Source organism: Protomyctophum parallelum, assembly GCF_964188405.1.
Source record: "Protomyctophum parallelum genome assembly, chromosome: 22".
NCBI lineage: Eukaryota > Metazoa > Chordata > Actinopteri > Myctophiformes > Myctophidae > Protomyctophum > Protomyctophum parallelum.
In genome coordinates, this window is record NC_139714.1 from 10,283,425 (window position 1) to 10,305,522 (window position 22,098).

General features: G+C 42.8%; 1 protein-coding gene across 3 annotated transcripts in view; it reads left to right on the forward strand.

Annotated features, from left to right (window-relative positions):
• Positions 1-8,119, forward strand: part of braf (B-Raf proto-oncogene, serine/threonine kinase) — a gene marked incomplete at its 5' end in the record, with an annotated part of 47,743 nt that extends 39,624 nt beyond the window's left edge. For all 3 annotated transcript variants that reach the window (XM_083757794.1, XM_083757792.1, XM_083757793.1), the window contains 7 exons: positions 889-1,065; positions 1,255-1,301; positions 2,443-2,561; positions 3,153-3,284; positions 3,725-3,859; positions 5,327-5,480; positions 6,255-8,119. In XM_083757794.1, the coding sequence (XP_083613920.1) occupies positions 889-1,065; positions 1,255-1,301; positions 2,443-2,561; positions 3,153-3,284; positions 3,725-3,859; positions 5,327-5,480; positions 6,255-6,277 (787 nt within the window). In that variant the 3' untranslated portion in view covers positions 6,278-8,119. The remainder of the gene's footprint in view (positions 1-888; positions 1,066-1,254; positions 1,302-2,442; positions 2,562-3,152; positions 3,285-3,724; positions 3,860-5,326; positions 5,481-6,254) is intronic.
• Between the last annotated feature and the right edge of the window lie 13,979 nt (positions 8,120-22,098).

A 22,098-nucleotide genomic window follows, 5' to 3' on the forward strand; every position in this document is an offset into this window, starting at 1 on the left:
TCGTTGTGATTGAAAACACAGCGGCAGTTTTATCGTTTTAAGGACCCCTGTAAACTAAGTATAGTAGTGTTTGCCCTGACTTAAACCTTACCTTCATATAATTGGTCCTCCTTTACTAATGCTGTAGTAAAGATGGCACCACTAGCGTCTACTCCCTCTGCGTCTCGCTGGTGGGCCGCGGACAGTTCAGAGGCCTGCCTGCCGGTAGGAGATTCCAAGCTAATAGAAATTACAAACATTATCTTACTGGTAAGTTAGCAACAAGAATTGGAAGTTGGAACCATTGTTTTTGCAGTTTGAAATCTTGTTTGAAATCTGAGACACAGAGAGTCGGTAGAACTGGTGCCTTACGTCGTTTAAAGAGAATTAGTTATGGCAAATCATATGATGACGGGGTGAAGTGGTCCTTTTAAGTGTTTCAGATGCTTTTTATTGGAGGAGTTCAAACGCAGTGGGCTCACAATTCTGTGGCAATAGAAACACTTTAAAGTTTAACCCATTCTGAACGGGAACCCCTTTTGGTGTTTTAAGAATTATATTATGCTTTAAGCTATTGAAAAATAGCAGATCTACAAGCTCATAGCGCATTTTGAAAAATCGTGAAAATGTGGTTCAAATCTTTGAATATTATATTCTTTCACAGTGAATGTTTTTGACTCAAATCTTTGCTTCTTGTTCCTGGAACAACATATTTTCAGATGGGGGGGTCGGCGGCCAATTACATATATTTTTGGGGGTCCTTGACATGAAAATGTTTGAAAACCACTGACACAGAAACATAGGGTTTTTCAGAAAACTGTCAGAATTGACAAGAACAAGACATTTGTAGAATTGTCCTCACGCCTAAATGGGTTAAGTGGAACCTTAACCCCCTCTGTCCCGCGGCAGGAAAACGCGCCATGTGAACATCCTCCTGTTCATGGGTTACACCACCAAGCCTCAGCTGGCCATCGTGACCCAGTGGTGTGAGGGCTCCAGCCTCTACCACCACCTGCACATCATCGAGACCAAGTTCGAGATGATCAAGCTCATAGACATCGCCCGGCAGACCGCACAGGGCATGGAGTGAGTGGGCACTCGACTCATGCACACGTGCACGGCTTCCACAGAAGCTAATACATAGTCATGATCTATCAGTCTATAGTTTAATTAGCTGAACATGGTCACTTCCATTAGATGTCAGTGTGGGTGTACGGTTGTATCACGTCATGCAAGTGCTGTTCTGCTAACGTTTTGTCATTCTTTTCTCCCCAGTTACCTTCATGCCAAATCCATCATCCATAGAGATCTGAAGAGCAACAGTATCCTTTACAAACGACTCGCTTCAACCAGTAGAGCATTGGTTCTCAAAGTGGGATCCAGGGACCCCGGCCCCGCCTAAAAAGTGGCTGATATTGGCTTTAACCCATTCTGACCTGAGATCAGATTCATACGAGGTTTCCGACTGGACACACACTGGTCTGATGAACCCATTCTGACCTGAGATCAGATTCTAAAAATGTCACAGTCGTTCTTCGATTTTTCAAAAATAGCAGACCTACAAGCTCGTATCGCGCCACTCGGTGGCGCGATATGAGCTTGTAGATCTGCTATTTTTCAATAGCTAAAGCATAACATGATGCCGACACCAAAATGGGTGCCCGGTCAGAATGGGTTAAAAGTGTTTAAACTTGTCAGCCAAATGAGATATCGGCAAATACTGTAAGTGGCACTAATTGTAAATAATGTTCTTGAGGTAATTTGTTTATCCCCCCTACAGCCTACATCATGATTGCTAATTTGACCAGACTTTGGCATACACAAATACGTCAGTGCGTCCAAAAACTGTAGTTACTGCACTTTGGCTTTGTAGGGCTGTATGGGCATTAGGAGAACATGTGGGGAAAGTATCCAATCTACAAGCTCGTAGATTGGCTATAGATCCAGGAAGAGATTGTTGTAGAGTGTAGACATTAAAAAAAAAAAATAATAGTGGACCAAGTATGGACCCTTGAGTGACTCCGGTCAACTGTATAAGGTTTAACCCATTCTGGGCAGGAAGCCCTTTTGGTGTTTTAAGCATTATGTTATGCTTTAGCTGTTGAAAAATAGCAGATCTACAAGCTCATAACTTGTAGGTCTGCTATTTTTGAAAGATCGTGAAAATGTCTCGCAAATCTTTGTTACAGTATATATATATAGAATTAGCGAACATTTTTTAACTCAAATCTTTGCATCTGGGGGTGTCCCTGGAACTACATATTTTCAGATGGGGGTCGGCGGCCAAATACATATAATTCTGGGGGTCCTTGACATGAAATAGTTTGAGAACCACTGATATAGAAACATGAGGTTTTTCAGAAAACTGTCAGGATTTAGAAGACATTTGTAGAATCGTCCTCAGGTCTAAATGAGTTGTTAAGTGGAAGGGAAGGAGGTTTCCTTGACTTGCACCCCTCCCAGATATTTTCCTCCACGAGGACCTGACGGTGAAGATCGGGGACTTCGGCCTGGCCACAGTGAAGTCCCGATGGAGCGGATCGCACCAGTTTGAACAGCTCTCTGGCTCCATCCTGTGGATGGTGAGTGCACTATAGTTAGACCAGTGTGGTTGCACACTGTGCTGGATTAAAAGTAGAACACAGGTTCTCTTTTTTTTTCTTTTTTTTGTGTGAAATATCCATACTGTACCTGGGCCTGTACCAAAGAAAACCTCCTACTGATTTTTACTGTATCCATTCATCCTACAACTTTCATCCTTACAACAAGTACTACAAGTGCTATTAGCACCTGACGAAGCTCACGGCGAAACGCGTCGTGCTAATAAATAAGTTGATGCAGTAAGTTGTCCGTCTCTGTTCCCTGGAGTGTGCAGTCCCTTCTTTGGAAGGTTTTTTCCCTTTTTGATGTCTATGACTGCTAACTAGACTATATATATATATATATATATATTAGTGTTTATGTGATCAAGAATTCCACTAACTGAAGTGAAAAGTACACAGTACATTCGCTACCCAAGATTGTAGATCAGCTATTTTCCCACAATCTTTTGACTATGTATATGACAATTACACTAACATAATTGTGAATATCTCAAATAATTACGATTACGAGTATTTTAAATTGTCTGTGTGTGTGTGTGTGCGCGTGTGCGTGTGTGTGTGCGTGCGCAGGCCCCAGAGGTAATCCGGCTGCAGGACAAGAACCCGTACAGCTTCCAGTCTGACGTCTATGCCTTCGGTGTTGTCTTGTACGAGCTGATGTCAGGAACACTGCCCTACTCAAACATCAACAACAGAGACCAGGTACCTGCAGCTAGTGTTGATTACGTTGACTCAAATGATCCACTGATGACAATGAAATAATATATTTAGTCTTAGTTTTAAATAATTCATCATCATACATTTTAGTCGCCAAAATCACCTGTATATTTAGCCGGCTAAAAATCTTAGGATATTTAGTCAACTAAAACATTTCAGATGACAAAAATGTGACTAAAACTAAACATCATTTTAGTCAAAACTTAAAAGACTATGACTAAAACTAAATCAAAATGTGCTGTCAAAATATAATAATAAAATAAATAAATATAATAAAATGGAGATCCGGGCACTCAAGGATAAGGCAACATTGTTTTTCTTTTAAGAATAAAATCATATAATAATCATTCTCAAGTAGACTTCGACACATGTTGTGTATGTGTGCTTTGTGGGGTCAAAACATTGCGTTCTCTGTGCCTTTGCAGATCATCTTCATGGTGGGAAGAGGATACCTTGCTCCGGACCTGAGCAAGGTCCGGAGCAACACTCCCAAGGCCATGAGGAGGCTGATAGCCGACTGTCTGAAGAAGAAAAGGGAGGAGAGACCGCTCTTTCCTCAAGTAAGAATGATGCCTCCCATTTCCACACAACAGCTGACATCGATAACCTTAACGACGCCTCTCCATTGCCACACAACAGCTGACTGGGGATCGAACCCCAACCTCCCAGTTTCAGGGCGGACACTCTAACCACAAGGCCACTGTCTGGTACTAATGGTACTGAGTTGGATTGATGGATACCTTTATTGATCCCACCAGGGGAAATTCAGGTGCCAGAGACTGCACAGCAGTAGGCTATTCTGTAACTTGTAGATACAAGTTACAGATTCAGCCAGGGCAAAGAAGTACAAGCCAAGGTACAGAAGAACAACATCACAATAAAGACATGCTCAAACAAATATGAATAAAGTATACACCCTGTATACACACTTGCAACTCAGGTTTATTTTAATAGGAATAGATCAGGTTTAAGAGATTTAGCATAAAGCTGTGAGGTTGTGACGTGAACGAGAACCGATATACTGCCAACTGCCACCAGATGGCGGCAGAGTGCTACAAATTAAAAACCTGATCCTCAAACATGACTTCCCTGTTTTATGTTTTACATGTCACACAGTATAGCTACAGTGTGAGCTTGTCATTTTAGATCTGTCATTTTAGATTTTTGCGTTGGCTTATTCAAAAATAGCAGATGTAGCAGCGCTTAACTTCGTGTCGCACTGTGAGCTTTTTAACTTTTTTTTCCTAATCTTGGAAGTGTGAGAACTACTGATCACGCATTGTGCAGTACCGCTATGCGGATTTCAGAGCGGATATACAACCTGCTCATGCTTTTAATACTGCTTGTATTTACTTCTATTTATTTCTAACTTTGATGTAGGTCATAGTACTTTGCCATTCTTTTTTGTTTAAAATGAGTTGAGGGGTATGGGTTGGAGATGGTGCAGATACGCTCACACACACACAATGTGGTGTTTTTTGTTTGTTTGTTTGTTTTTTAATAATTCGTTTATCCCACGAGTTTGTAACCCATTTTTCACCCCTGTGACAATTATCTAATGTGATCCTGGGCTCTACACACCCTCCGCCAACCTGGGGAGCGCAATGTACTAGAACTCATGCTTCCTTCATGCATGAGTGTCCAAGTCGCTCCTTTACACCTGGAGTTTCCCTGGTTGGACGTAGCGCGTGGAAGGAACACGCTATTCCAACCAGTTCCTTTCCCCTCCATCAGGCAGTTTTAGAGACCAGGATTACTGCATGTTTTGGGGATGTTGTGTAATGTTGTGTTTTTCAAACATGCTAACCCTATCTAAGCCGATCTACAAGCTCACAACGGTGTGAGCTTGTAAAATACCTCCTGTGATCTTTGGTCCCTCCACAGAACCACTGATTCAAATGATTGGTTGCGGAGAAAAGGTTCAATGCTGATGATTCTGACCAATGACCATTGACCCATGTCTGTATGTGTGTTTGTTTTATTTTTTGTCTCTCTCTCTCTCTCTCTCTCTCTCTCTCTCCCACTAGCTGTTGGCGTCTATTGAGCTGCTGGCTCGCTCTTTACCCAAAATCCACCGCAGCGCATCGGAACCATCGTTGAACCGGGCCGGATTCCAAACAGAGGATTTTAGCCTGTACGCCTGCGCTTCACCCAAAACCCCCATACAGGCCGGCGGCTATGGTACGCACGCACACACGCACACACGCACGCACGCACGCACGTGTGTCTTGCTCAAGGACACTTCGACACTAACTCTGGGGGAGCCCCGGTTCGAACTGGCAATCTTGCTGTTCCCATCCAGCCACCGCCGCCCCTATAGAGTGGAAGTCTTTAGAAACGCTCCGTCTACTCTGGTACTAAGGGGTGTCCGCGAGACGTATTCTCAAATTCAAATTCTAGTATAGTAATTCAAGCACACACACAGCTTTTGTATTACTATACGTACTACTACTACTACTACTATGCCGATTTTATGACTGCCATTTTTTTCTTTTGTCAGCTTTATCCCTAACCCAAAAGCAGAAAATGGCAGATGTAGATCTACTGTTGTCGGTGAACGACGGCTACGTGCAACTTGGATTTAAATTTGCACAGCTCTAGTCCTGACCCCTTAACAGTAGTAATGCATGCATGCATGCATGCGTGCGTGCGCGCGCGCACACACACACACACACACACACACACACACACACACACACACACACACACACACACACACATACTGGTCCAATTAGTCTCCAGTATTAACCAGAGCTAATTGTCAGGTCAGAGATGGGGAATTGGATAAGGGGGTTGAACACAAGGGTACTTTAACATCTACCTCTAGATTGCTTGAGTCAGGCTGGGCTGTGTGGAATTGCTCAAACTCTCAATGAAATGTTGCCTGGTGTGGTTAAACTGCTGACTGATGGGCCTCTGGCTCTCTTCTGCTTTCTCTTCTCATTTCCCTTGCAGGGGAATTTTCTGCGTTTAAATAAGGAAAATGGAAGAGTGTTGCAAGATTCCACCAAGTTCATTCCTCGTCACTTCTCAAAAAGTCTTGTGCTCCTTCGGTGGATTCATTCATTATCGAAAAAAGAAGAAAAAAAAAACATATAAAAAAAAGAAAAAAAAAACAAAAATCAAACACGACATCAAAGTCAATCAAAGACGACAAGTTCCTTGTTTTGACCGAGCTCTCTGGTGGGCAAACCACTGAAAAACCTGCCACAAAACTACCATTGAATCAGAACAAGACAACTTGAATGAAACACAATGGGAGGGGGAGGGGGGGGGGGGGGCACATTATAATAAAGTTACACCAAAACAAAGACACTAAGATTATCCATACCAAACCAGTTTGAGGAGACTGTGAACTCCGTGGATCGACTGAGCACTGCGTCACGCTAGCTCAGTGCATGGATGGATGGATCGATTAAGGGAAAACAGGATGTGAAACGGAGGTCAGTGGGTCAGAAGATGACCAGCCTTAGTGGGGTGGGGTGGAGGCCAGGCACGTGGCACACCTTCCCCGGGCGGAAAGGGACGTTGGACGGTTCAGTTGGCCGCCGGGGGCCACTGGAACCGCACTTTGACCGACGGCGTCGTCGAGGGCTTTTGAACCCCCCCCCCCCCCCTCCCCTCCCCGCCCGCCGATTGTCCGCATCAGACGAAAGGCCTGTGCCAGCGCAGCAGGCCACGCCCTGCAGTGTGCTGGGGGGGTCACCAGGGGTCGACCCTGTTGGACGATGACTTGAAAGACTGATTTGTTTACTTTTCTTTCTTTTCTTTTTTTGTTCATTTCCAATTTTCCTTTTTTTTTTTACAACTGGGGGGAATGCTAATTATTATTATTATTATTATTTTAGCCTTTCTCGGTTTGAATTTGAAGAGGAGGACTGAGCTGATTTTGGTTTTGTTTGTCGTGGTGTTGAGAGTAGAGCATTCCGTCCTGTGAACTACAAAGCTGCATTCTAAATGGATTAGCCTCATGCAGCACAGGACTGACTGTACGGTTCTGAGGAGAGGGCTTTTTCTCTGTTTGAATGAGAGAGCTGACCAAACCCTCCAGTGCTGTAATCTTGCCTTCTCTATCTTGCCTCTGCCGAAATCCACACTTAAAAGGTTTGACTGCGACCGTCTGATTCACGGCGAGAGATTGTCGCTCAAATCATACTACCATGTTTTTTTTTTCTTTTTAAATAGCACATTCATATGAAAATGGAAGAAAGTGCCATTGTTATAATCTTTAGGAATAAGACTTTTTCTGGCCTGTTGCTCTACTTGAAGAGAACGGTCCATTCCCACCCTCCCTGCCAAATGCAGGTCCTCCTGTTTTTGGGGGGAGGACAAATGCAACGCTACAAATAAGGGGATTCCTCGCTCCCGCTGGTCAGAGAGAAGCTTCTACAGAAGTTGTCGAGGTGTTTTTGTTTTTTTTAGCAGCTGCTAACCCCCAGGGTTTACATTGCATTCTGCCGTAAGTAGCGTTTTACTTGTGGCTTCTGTCATTTTGGCTATACCAGCAGGGTTGGTTCACAACATATAAGATATCAGACAATGCGATACGTCTTTCTTTGCTTCAGGGCTGGGCAATATGACTTCAAATCAATGTGTCACGATCATTTCAAACGTTGGCCTTGATTAAGATTAATTAACTAATATTATTTCTTTTAAATGGAGAAAATAGCCGAGCTTGAGATTTTTTGTGGGCTATTTTCACAGTCTTTCTACGCCCACCATTGTCCTATGATTGAAGTGGGATATATATTAATATTACCGGTATTCGATTAACCTACATGAGCAAGATTAGGTTGTTAGTTGTTCTAAACATCCTTTTCGGTTAACACATTCTGACCGGGCACCCATTTTGGTGTCGGCATCATGTTATGCTTTAGCTATTTAAAAATAGCAGATCTACAAGCTCATATCGCGCCACCGAGTGGCGCGATACGAGCTTGTAGGTCTGCTATTTTTGAAAAATCGAAGAGCGACTGACATTTTTAGAATCTGATCTCAGGTCAGAATGGGTTCGTCAGACCAGTGTGTGTCCGGCGGAAACCTCGTATGAATCTGATCTCAGGTCAGAATGGGTTAATTGCCCGGCCCTATTTTTCTCTCTTCTTTTGGGCCACCCCCTCCACACACACCTCTTGCTAACGCCAAGTGCATGTTGTCTAATTGTTGTGTAGTTTTGTTGTCTTTATTTCTTGTGGCTTTAATATTGCACTCAGCTTAAAGCGGAGAAGCTGATCGTTGTCGCCTTCTTGACTGAAAGGCTGCAACCTACCTGCTGAAACGACCTTTGACCTTCTGGCTTGAATGTCAGAAATCCTCCTTTAGTCACATAGTTCCTTTATAATATACACCTTACCTGTACTTTTTATTTTATTTTATTCCAATGTGTGTTTCAAGGGTTGTAGTTTTTCTTTTTCTTTTTTGCCTTTTTGTTCTGTTGACAGGCAGGCCTGCGGATATTGACTTATTTATGTGGAATTTATTTTACTGATATTTCTTTGTTGTCGTTTGATGTTTTTGTTTTCAAAAGCGCTTTATTTTAAGCTATCAGTCTTTTCTTTTTAATGCTTGTTTTGGTCTTTTGTGACTCATGTACTTGCACTTTGTAGAGATGGATCGGGGCAAATGAGCGACTTGCCTTTTTTTATGGACTAAATTGTGACACGGCTGTCATACGGAGTTGATGACCCCCCTACGCAAAATCTAAAATTCTAACTTGTGATTCATCTTGCAAAGAGCCAAACTGTCAATTGTAGTGCAGGGTGTAGGCTAAGATCACATTCACTAATTTCTTTAGAAAGCCTCCTGCGGCCTTAACAGTGTTTCTAAAACATACAAACAACGTGTTTTAAGTGATGACGGTAGACCATGGGATTGACATTGTTCACTTTATTTCGAGTAACCAAACCCACATTGGCGTGAAGCCTGGATAGAATGCTCCTTGCTGCTGTTGGCTGCATTTGGTGCCAGGTGATAGCAGAAGTCCAGTTCATTACCCTCTTCTCACCACTAGATGTCAGTTTTGTGTCATTTTGCTCATTCCATCCGTACAAGGATTTCCAATTCTAAATAAAATACAATACCAATTGGTAATATTGAAGGGGAGAAATAGCCAAACTAAAATGTACCACCGACCCTTTGCCGGTTCCATGTGGTCGTTTGTATCTATGACTCTCGGGGGGGCTTATGTCTTAACTTAAGACCTGGAGGTGTGGTCAATGCTGTTTGGCCAATCAAAATAGTGAAACGGCATAGGCCACAGCTCCAGGACTTAAGTTAATTCATAAGACCTGATAATTAATTAATGTGCACAAAATAGGGCCCTCTGAGAGAGGATGAAGATTGGGGATCCCAGAGATTTAAAACACAACAAATTGAATTACGAAATGGGGTTCGGGGCCTAATGCAGTGTTCCTCCTCAGGACGCCCAGTTTGATATGGAGACCCCCATTTTTCTATCTTTATTTTTGAGTGGTGCAACCACTCCTATAGACAGCTATGTGTGTCCCTGGCTGGGTCTGTGTCTGTCCGAACACGAATTAGCGTTTGGTTGGTTTTCACAACCAAGTGTCACTGTTGCGCAGCCTAACACACACACACACACACACATATTAACTGTATGATGATTTGGGGTGTTACAGTACAGTACAGTAGAGGGACCCGCTGGGGACCCCCACATGGTAACTGTCATTTCTCAACCATTGCGGACACGGGGCGGCTCGCCGGAAACCGGGCCAACTCCCTGGGCTCGTTCTTGGGGGTCTGGATGTTCCGTGGACCCCCACACGGTAACTCTGTCATTTCTCAACCGTTTCGGACACGAGGCGGCTCGCCGGTTCACCCTGGCCGCGTTCCTGTGGGTCTGGAACTTCCGTAGACCCCCTGGGGTCCCCCACACGGAGTTGTACCACTCATTTTTTTTTATCTCTGGGACCCTTATCTACACTTTTTAAATCCTCAGTGTTAAAAACAAACAAAATAAAGTGCATTTGTACACTCACAATGACCGACCTGAAAAGCGTCCATCTGGACGGTCCCTGGTTCGTCCCCCCCCACCAGACATTGAGAAACAGTATGCCATCGGACTGTATAGCGGTCCCTTGTTGCACATTGTAAGAATGGTCTGATTACATTTAATGTAAAAAAAAGAACTGGACAAAATTAACAAGTGATATGCGTACGTGAACCATTTCATAAAGTCATGATTCCGCCAAGAGCTCAGCAAAAGACGTAGGCCTATGTCCTAGAATACGACACGGGAGGTATTATCCTGACGCTGCCTTGAACATGTATGTAAATTGATTTCCCTAAGTTGAGGGAAACACGTGAAGTGATATGGTTTCTTATCTCCTCGGCTCCTGACCGAGGTCGTCGCTCTTTAACCCATTCTGACCTGAGATCAGATTCTAAAAATGTCTATTACATCCTGACAGTTTCATTATTAACCCATTCTGACCTAAGATCAGATTCTAAAAGTGTCTTCGATTTTTCAAAAATAGCAGACCTACAAGCTCATATCGCGCCACTCGGTGGCGCGATATGAGCTTGTAGATCTGCTATTTTTAACCCATTCTGACCTGAGATCAGATTCATACGAGATTTCCACATGGACACACACTGGTCTGATTAACCCATTCTGACCTGAGATCAGATTCTAGAAATGTCAGTCGCTCTTCGATTTTTCAAAAATAGCAGACCTACAAGCTCGTATCGCGCCACTCGGTGGCGCGATATGAGCTTGTAGATCTGCTATTTTTCAATAGCTAAAGCATAACATGATGCCAACACCAAAATGGGTGCCCGGTCAGAATGGGTTAAATAGCTAAAGCATAACATGATGCTGACACCAAAATGGGTGCCCGTTCAGAATGGGTTAACAGTCCTTTTTTTCTTTGTCGCTAGCGTACGAAATGAGGATTTAAAACGGTCAATGACTCAAAAACAGTACTGTATTTAGTTTTCCTTTTTTAGAGATGTTATTTTCTGTGAGAATGCTGTTACAAGAGGTTTTATTCGGGGGAAAACCTAAAAGTGTTTCAGAGCACTGCCCCCGTCGAAGCTACGGACTACGTTGTGCGGACCTGGACGTCTCGGGTCTTCACTATAGGGTTGGGATCTGGAACCGGTGAAACCGGATCCAACGTTGGGGCACACGGAATCGGTTCCATCGCGTTAGGAACCTTTTCTGTGACTGGTTTTATCACACTGTCAGAGTACCACCATAACTATACAAATGGAACCAAATGTCCCCTTTTGGAACCCCCTCAAGTAACCCCAAAAACTGGGTAAACGGGAGGATCGCATCAATAAGAATCGTTAACAGGAACCGCTGAGGAATCGTTAAGATGGAATCGTATAAGTAACCGAAATCGTTAAAATCCTAAAGGATCCCAACCCTAGTCTGCACTCTTTTCAAACACCCGGCTTTATTTGTGTTTGTGTTAGACCGTTCTATACTTTTTGGTGTGGGTGTGTGATTTTTGTTTTGTTTTTCTTCGTCCTTAAAACATTCCCACACTTCTCGTATTTGCCTGCCACCACCTAAAGCCTGATTTATACATGGTTGGTGACGGAGTCACGCACCGAAAATAACCGATCTAACAAGCAATTGGAGCTGCTTATTTTCTTTCGCGATTGTTGTAGGATAATCAACAAAAGTGATATTGAGTGATATTTTTTAATTAATCGAATAATTAAAAAAAAACTACAGATCTACATGCTCACAATGCGTTGCATCACGCCGCGCTGTGAGCTTGTAGATCAGCTGTTTTCACTGTATTTGGAACATTTTAGACTTTTTTTTGTTTTACCGTTACCACATATAGTGACATGCCCAAAGTATTGATCTATGATTATTATTATTTTTATAATCGATTAAATTGACGAGCTGTTGCACCCTCTCTACTCACAATGCAATGCATCATGACGTACGATGGAGAATAACCAATTAACCACTTGAACCCCAGCGTCCACATTCTGGGTGGGGCATTAGCCAAAAAGATTGCAGATCTACAAGCTTGCGTTGCGATGGAGGGTGAGCTTATGGAATTAGGCGAAGAGATTTTTTCTTTTCCGATTGATTTCTCACCCCATGGAGACTTGAATTCATGGGTATTTTTTTGTTGTTCTTTTTGGCGCATTCCTAAGCCAATCATTTGGTAGCCTCAGTGGTTCCCTATGGAGAGAACAAATGAGACTTTTTGTGCCTCTGGTCATCAAATTATTGACAAAAAAATCTAATCTATCCATGAATTCAAGTCTCCATGGGGTGAGTAATTGATAGAAAGGTACTTTTGGGGGGCGAAATATCCCTTTTAAGACTACAGGGGTTTAAGTGGTTAGACATTATCAACCCCTTTCAACTGAGAACTATCATTGGAACTACTTTTTGGGAGATAACTTTTCACCGTGTAAATAGCTGTACAAAGGAAAATACAGTTTGCTAGGAGGCATGGAGACTACAACTGAAATGAGATATCACATGTTTAAAAATGAAGAAACAAAGATTTAAAAGAAAAATACATTTTGATAGGTGAACTTCTGAGAAAATACAAAATGTTTCTGTGTAAAAAAAAAGATAATATTTAAGGCTGTATTATAAGGAGAAAGAGCTTAATGTATTTGTTGTGAATATGAAAAACTGATATATTAAAGAAGTGCATGAAAACTAGGAAGGTCTGTTTTTGTTTTTATTCTTTCAATAAGATATTTTATGGCACAAATACGGTTCAGTGGTCTGCCATGACAATAATAATAATGGATTGCATTTGTATAGCGCTTTTCTATGCACTGACTACGTGCCTATTCAAAGCGCTTACAATGGTGAAGCGGCGAACAGTCAACGCCAGCTTCCCACATTCACACACCAATAGTGCATGGCGCAGGGTTCAGTGTCTTGCCTAAGGACACTGCCGACCCATGGATCATTGGACGACCTGCTCTACCACCTGAGCCAGGCTGTGTCATAGCCGTAGGTCCCTCCAAACTTGACAAAATCACTGCTAACATGCAATGTTGATGTTGACAGCACATTTTTATGTAGTTTTAGTCAGGCTTTTGAATAAAAAAGTTATTATTAGTAAAGGTTTTAGGCAACTAAATAAAAATTTAAGATTCAGGTCTGCAGTTGATTTTGACGATTTTGAAGAGACTCCAATCAAATCTCCGCTTTGAAATTGTTTTTACGACATAATTACTTTATGCCCTCTATACTTGTTTACATCAGGGCCCTCCATTTTCAATTCATCAGAACATTTAAAGCCATACAAAACCCACAAGCACAGGTGAAAATATGATGGGTCATTTTTGTTCCACATGGGGGCAGCATCTCCTACCTCATATACCTGCAGTTCAGCAAAAGGACATGACAATGAATTTACACTGGTTCTACCATAGATTGTGCGCAGTTCGCATGGTTAATATCAGGATCCCAGAGATAAAAATCTAATGTATAAAAGATCTTTTGAAAATAGCAGATCTACAAGCTCACACTTCGTCACATTGTGAACTTGTAGATCTGCTATTTTGAAATGACCTAAATGTAGGCTATATGGGTTATTGCGACCACAGGTCCCATTTACTATAATCGTGCATTTCCCGTCAGTGGTTGGTTGGTCACCCCAGGCAAGCCCCCATATATGGTGCCCAGGTCATCGTGACATCATGTGACATCAGCCCCATATATGGTGACCAGGTCATCGCGACATCACGTGACATCAGCCCCATATATGGTGCCCAGGTCATCGTGAAGGAAAAGAAAATGTACTTGTGGACCTGTCTACTTCCTGGAACCTCCGACCATCAGCTAGCATTATCACAGTATGTATGTATACGTATGTATTTTTTGAGGGGCGCTAGCTCCTACATATAGTTTTTTGTTACCACACATCTCAAGATTTGCCATTGACAATGAAAGGGGAATTCAGGTCAAATGTCCGCTAAATCTTGTCCCCACACGTCTCATCTCAAGATAAAATGCCAGCGCTGGTGCTTTGGCATGGGGGCGTCACATCAACATAATGGAATGTCAGAACAGGTCAGCTCCATATATGGAGTAAGCTAGGGTGGCAGTGGTGTCAGTGTCTTGAGTGTACAGGGTTTGCTGAGGTCTGGCCATATATGGAGCGTGTCTTGAGTGTACAGGGTTTGATGAGAACTCTGCCGGTTGCCGGGCGCGGATGCACTAATGACTTTGGGGCAGGCCCGTCTAGAGTTTGAATGGACAGGTATCAGTCAAAAGGGAGACATCGAAGAGGAAGGACGGGTGGGGAAGGATAAACATATGGAATGTCAGAACAGGTCAGCTCCATATGGAGATCTAAGAGTTTGAGGTGATCCAGTCTTCTCCATATTTGGCTATCCAGGGTTTGATGAGGATAGTGTTGTGATCTTCATATACTGTATGCTGGCGTGACATGACATGTCAAGAGGCATGACCATATATGGAGGTGTGATGTGTCACGAGGCGTGACCATATATGGAGGCGTGACGTGACACGACAAATCCAAATTAAACACATTCTTACACAGTTACAGGCCCGTAACTCCTCAAGGACCCCTGGGGTCCAAGGAACAACATGGGGGGTCCGTGTGTTGATCTCCAACAAACACAAGCTCGATCCCAATGTATCGTCAGCCCACCTGACCAGTTCTGAGTGTCTATCCTTTTGAGAAAAAAAGTTATCATTCAGGGCATTCGTTTCTTCAGCCAGATAACAGATAGACACATGCAACGTGTGCGGAAACACATGTTTTTGATTTGCCATTTGAAAAGGGCACTGTTCATACACCAGACAAAAAGGTCAGCGGTATAGGTTTCTGACGGGAGCTGCCGGTTACAAGTCATTTGTAAAGAAAATGTGAGTGGCTGGGAAGAAGCAGGAGAGAATTCACTGAGGCAGTCGTGAAGAGCTGCGACTAAAGGTTAAAGCCTTTCATCCTCAATCATCAATCAATTGACTGCGGTGTGCGTGCGGCTTGGATCAGAGGAACTAATAGGATTTTTTTATATTCATTTTATATTATCATTAAAATCTTACAGTGCTTTGTCAATTATCCGGGGACCCACTTGCAATATCCTCAAGGCCCACCAGTGGGCCCCCAACCCACAGGTTAATGTGAGGGTGGGATGTGAAGGGACTATGAGGGGAAAGTACCCATAACAGGTAGCCTAGAGGTGTGCATAGCCATAGTAGTTGTACTCTGGTCGAGCACTTTGAGAGAGAGAGAGAGAGAGAGAGAGAGAGAGAGAGAGAGACACGCGCAAGCACGCACGCACGCACACAATGTCTGGCTAACCTAATTTATTTAATGCAATATATACATGTAGCCTATAATGGCTCTGTGATCCCCATGCTCCAAGGCACAATATGTGGCACACTGTCCTCAATGTGTCAACATGCCGTATACCTTAACGCTGCTCGGGTGACATGTTGCATAATAAAGGCACTCGGGTAGATGCATGTATGCATCTCATGTGGCATACTGACTGAGCCTCGTATAGGCTATATCACTGACCTGGTTACGGTAATACCAAATCACTGTTTCATAACTGCTGGGCCAGGGGAACACAATTGGGCCACGAGATGCTCTAACACAGTGTGGTTCTCACCGTGCACACGATGGTGACTCAACACCCACTGGTCTAGTCTCTATATACGATTAGTTTTTCATTCACCATTAAATCGTGATGTTATACCTACTGCTGTTTGATGTGCTTTCATACCGGATGCTCTGCTTTTCATTTCTTTAACCGTGACACTTTCAATCATGCACATGAAGCCGTTGGTTTGATATTCCTGCTGGTATTTTTTATTATGCAATATTCACCCGCAGAAGTATCATTTCTGCCTTCTGCAATGCCATTGCTAACATTTAATCATGCCCCTCATTACAATATGTTGGAATTGGTATATGTTTGGTTTGACTGTGCCTTCCTCATTTGACTTGTTCCATGTTTGTGTTCTTTTCTTCTTTATATTTGCTGAAGAAACCGCATCTCAATATTTCAACTTTTTTCCTTTTTTGGTAAATGCAGTAGCCTACTTCATCATACAAGGGTGTCTATGAGCTCACAACACCTCGTGATGCAAGGCGTAATAATCTTGTAGATCAGCAATTTTCACTATAGCCACTAAACGATATTCTCTCTCCCCTCTTCTAACTAAATAATTTGACCAGGCTGATTTTCACCTGTCATTTCAGATATAAGCCACAGCAACTGGTTCAATTGAGGATCTTGTGAACATTCCGGTAGAACATCGCACTTTTTCCATTGCCTGCGAGTTTGGCCTTTCTTCCTGCTCCTGCAGAAACCATAGACGAGCACATCAGATGAAACCTGGCTCCTCTTCTTGACCACATCATCATCACAGTGTGTGATTGTGGCCCTACGCGACCAACCCCACAGACTGCTTATGCCAGCAGCTGTCCCTGATTTTAAGGCTTGTAGATCGGCTATTCTTGCCATTCGTCGTGTGAGTATATAATTAAGTGTAAGTGGGGCTTACAAGTTGAACTGGCGAATATAGCCACCATTCTAAAATCTCTTTCAACGTTAGATTCATCTTCCTCCAGCCCTAGAAGAGAGGTGAGAAGAGAGCATCGTCATCGTCACATTGTGTCAGGGTCATGGCTCAGCACGCGTGCTGCCTGGTCACATCTCCCTCTCACACTAAAGACTGGCCTCTTAATTGAATGTCTCCCTCTGTGAGCTCTACCTGTCAACACGGGCCTTAACCCATTAAGACTTGAGGCCAATTCTACAAAATGTCTTAAATCCCAACAGTTTTCTGAAGAACCTAAGTGTGCAGCTCGTGGAAAAGTTGAGATGTTTTCACATGTTTTCTGCCAGAACTTTCAAATCGATATGAAACTAGAGGGACAATATCTGACTGAAAGTCTTACATTGGATCAGTACGCACGCAACGTTGGGAAAGTTTAAATGCCAACGAGGTCAGTCTGCTAACGGGGCACGAATATGTATTTGGAATACATGAATACAGCAGATCACAGACATATAGAGCTATAGTTTCTGCCGGACAGCAACAATATATTATATTGATATTGTGATGAAGAAAATTCATATTATCGTCACAATATGAATATTGAGGCATTTGGGCAAGAACAATGTGATATTTGATTGTCCATATCACCCACTGTAGTTCTCATTCAAAGGCTTCTCCTGGTGCAAACAATGCAAACTTCAAATCCCAGAATGCTTTACTGTAGACTAGGTCAGGGGTGAATCCATGATTGAAATATTTGCAACACCCTCCATTGACGGCCATCCAAATAGAAAAGTTTGATCTGCTTCCAACACAAAAAATGATCACCGCTTTGCAGATTGAAAAAGGATAATTCAAGGTTCCCTTACAGATGGCAATGTTGGTGAGTTTAACGTCGTTTAATAGCAGATCAGACTTTTCTGAAGCATTATTGATTTCAGCTGTTTATAGTAGCTTAATTAATGATTAACATTTCACTCTACGTTATTGTCTTTTTTATGTCTAATCCAATGTATTTTTAAGTTCATAAAGTATAACCGAAAATGCATTTGAAATTAAATACAAATTTTACTTTTCAAGATTGCAATAAAAAAATAGCAAAGACTAATTCAGATCTACAAGCTCAAAACGCGTTGAGCGTATTGTATATCGACTATTGTTGCTACTTTTGTTTGACATGAATGACGAGGTATAGGGCATATTAGGAATAAAGTTAAAATATCCAGGAGATAAGAGGTTTCTGCCCGACAATATAATGTGGAAAATATAGAGGCCTTCTCCATCATCTAAGTTTCCCACCCCTGAACTAAAGTACCAAAACTAAAAGTACTCACAGAATCCCATTATTAGATTTTTTTTCTCTCCAAAATAGCAGATCTACAAGTGAGCTTGAAAATGTCCACACTTTGAATGAGCACGCACTAAAGAAGGTGTGTGTGTGTGTGTGTGTGTGTGTGTGTGTGTGTGTGTGTGTGTGTGTGTGTGTGTGTGTGTGTGTGTGTGTGTGTGTGTGTGTGTGTGTGTGTGTGTGTGTGTGTGGGGGGGGGGGGGCTTGGGAACAGTATAGTCACGATCAAAAACCAGAGTCACAAGATAACATGGCATGTTATGCGATGTTATCTCGTGACTGGTTTTTTTAACAAATATAAGCACTCTGTTGAACTGATGAATGAATAGCTGTAGAAACAAGTCAATGATGTTGGTATAGTCACCATAAAACACAAACTCTTGTGTTAATAGGCTGTCAATAGTATAATTTAAAAAGGCTACACATTATGATGGGAAATGGGATTCGAACCGTCTTTGCAATGAACCAAAATAACCTGGGGAGCTGTGCGCAACCCATCACACTATGATGCGCTGACAACTGCTGAAGGAGACGATCTTTTTGATCTTATGTACGTCTGTCCAGGTGTGAACTTGGGAAGTTACAGTTCTAGAGGAGAAACAAATAATGGCAGTAAACACTAGTGGATGAAAAAGTGCTTTGAAAGACCGTTAACGCCAATATCATCTGTTTTTCCAATTACAAAATGAAGTAGAACGGGAACACCGCTCTCTCAGTCTCATTCTCTCCCTCTACCAACTCTCTCACTGTCTTGCATAAGCATTCCCCCCCCCCCCCCCCCCCCCACCATTTCAATTTCTGGGCAGTTAAAAAAACATTAACATTCGGCCCCTGACAGGAGTTTGCACCCGTTGCCAGGAGAGATAACACCGGATTGGAAATAAACAAGGCAATCAGTTTTCATATGTGCTGCGATTTCAAGGAGGTGCCAGGGGACTAGCATAAATTTGGGACAGTGTTGAAAGAGTGAGGTGTACGTGCCCTCCATCAAAAATGCACGGGGGAAAATCTGTCTCCTCAAAAAGATTATGGCCCGGGACAGCTCGTGAGCCAGACTTCTGCTTAATTTATTTATTCATTGTCACACAACGGTATCGCTTGCAGAAAATAGCCGATCGAGAAGCTGAAAACTATTTCGGCTATTTCTGGCACAGCAACACGTTTGTATGACAAAGTATGAATCAAGCTGCATGGTACGGAGTACGGACACATCAGAGCGGTCAGAGCTGCTATCTGCCTGAGCTTCTACCTTTTATTACCTCATCATTTATTTATTTGAATGATGTTTAGGACACAAGAAACACTTTCCTGGGGTTTTTATATCTGTAAATTATGTTTTTAAATATTTTAGTCATGACGCCATGTTCATGACCAAAAACCTGTCATGAAAATGTGGTCTCACTTCCTTCCTGGACTACAAAGTCACACCTCCATGCAGCCTCCCCCCTCACTTCCTATAGGGGAAGTGCAATAAAGCATTATGGGCATTGTAGGAATTCAGCAATCCACAGACTTCATTGTTTGTCTGGCCATAGGGTGCAAATTTCAAATTGTGCTACTGTTATCTACTACAAATATTAACATTGACTGACCGCAGTTTCTTCCAGCAGTGAAATGGCCCTTTAAGTCGGCCCTGCATGGTCTTCTCTCCGATATACCTGTCGACCCCCATGTGTGTAGAGTTCACAGTCCTAATTGCCCATTATGTGCCATTTGTTACACCGAAGAAGAAAGCAACTGAGACGCCTACAGATAAGGACAAAGATATAGGTCCGGGAGGCATAGCCTAATTATTGCCCCCAGGTTGCGTCACCACATCTCTGAGCGTGAAAGGGAGACCACATCGAAGGAATACAGTCCCTGCTGGGAATATCTTGTACATCGCTCCTGGGAGCTGGTCCTTGCTTTTCTTTTTATCATCATAGGCTTCCTTTGTTTGTGGTCTGTCTAATTGGCTTGTTAGCGAAGAGAGTGTGCAGTTTAGCTATAACCATAATGTTATTTATCCGCAAACCAAAAGATTCCCATGCCTGCGTCCACCAGCCCACTCTCTTCCCATTGTCAAATCAATCATAGACTATTGCAGGCTTTCCTCTGCCAATTGAATGGGGTTCCAACCAGGAATAGCAAGAGATGAAAACCATTCCAAGGCCCCACCGCTTTAGCTGCCAGTACTGTAAGGTCCCAAATGGGTGGAGATTTGCTTATCTCCCAGTTTCTCTCCCCTGTTTTCCACTGACTCTTTCTTCCCGGACGGGTTTGAAGTGAGAGAGAGTGTGTGTGTGTGTGTGTGTGTGTGTGTGTGTGTGTGTGTGTGTGTGTGTGTGTGTGTGTGTGTGTCTGTGTGTGTCTGTGTCTGTGTGTGTGTGTGTGTGGAATTGGGGGACCAGAGTGCATTGAGCACAGGAGCAATCTTGAAAGACGATAAATCACTCAAGAGGGGCAACGACATCTGAGTGCCGGTCCCATTGAGACCGAATCCTTAGATGTATGGAATGGATTGAAAAGGTGGGAGGGAGCAGAGAGAGATTGATGGAGATGGTGGTAGGAGGTGTAAAGTATAGACTAAGTAGTATGTGGATGGGAGCGGGGAAAAGATTGGTAATGGCGTTTACCAATCTTTGGGTAAACGCCATTACCAGAGATGCGAAGTGTACAGAAGAAAGCCAAATGAGAGAGAAGACGGAGTGCAAATGGAGCACCTCCCTGTAAGCGAGTTGGACAGGGAGAGGAGAGGAGACTTTGTATCAGAGGAGACGGGTGGGATGAGTGATCTCTGTGATAGCCTGAGCTAATGTGTTAGGTTTCTGGTCTAGAGGGGCGGGTCGCGGCAGAGATTCGCGCACGCCCTGATTGGATCTCACCGATCTGTCGGTCACCCCCCAGTGCAGCGCTACGTCACATCATTTGGAGCGACGGCCACCCAGAAGGGTTGACTCCCACTTCTAGCCCAGAGCGGCCAATGCGTTCCTCCAGGCTTTCATTTTTTTGCGCCGACGAAAATGAAAGCCTGGTAGTGAGGCTATCTCTGTGATGATCAGGTGACCTCAGATGACCCTCACAGCAGAACCAACAGTTTTGTTTTTATTTTTATTATTATTATTATTTTACACCGGTCAGTTGCTGGTTTATATAAACTTGTATAGCTATTTTTGGCAATTGTTCAAGTGGTTAAATTAGAAATGACTGCATTTACCTGCTGTTTTCATCAGTGCTTATTAGCATAAGCTTTGCATCATGCATTTTCATTCTACTGTTTGTCTTAAACAACACATATTTAGATTTAGTTTAATTTCCCTACTCATTCATATACTTTCCAAGTGCAAAGTGCAAACTATACTAATAGCCTGGATCCAAGCCCATGAATCACAATTGTGCCAAATTATAAAAAATAATAATTGCAGTGATTCATAGGGACTCCCTATCAGCTGGCGAGATGCATTATTGGTTTGTAATTCACTGTAAATTCACTTTTGGAAACAAAACAACACATTGCCTCATTGAAAATCCCTTTTGAAGCGGAAAGTTCTTAAACCCCAGGGGGCTCCAGGGGGAAAATCTGCAACATCGGAGTTGGAACCGGAGACCTCCATTGACCCGCTGAGCGCTGTTCAGAGGTGGACAGCCGCTGTGGGGGCTCTACCCATTTATTTACCCTTTGGGGGTCTTGTTGCTATGTACAGTAGGCCTATATAGCAACATAACATTTTTGTAATTTTTTAATAAATATTTGAATTTTTATTTCTAAACTTCAAATATCAGGATCAGGTCAGGATTTAGAAGGCATTTTTTATAATTGGCCTATCTATCAGTCCTAAATGGGTTGTCATTTAGTTCTGCCAATGAATCAAGATCCAAAAGGTTTTATTTGTCACTAATGTAATGTAAGAGGTTTTATATTTATTGGGTACACTGGCTCTGGGTACACTGTGAAGAAAAAGTCCATGATT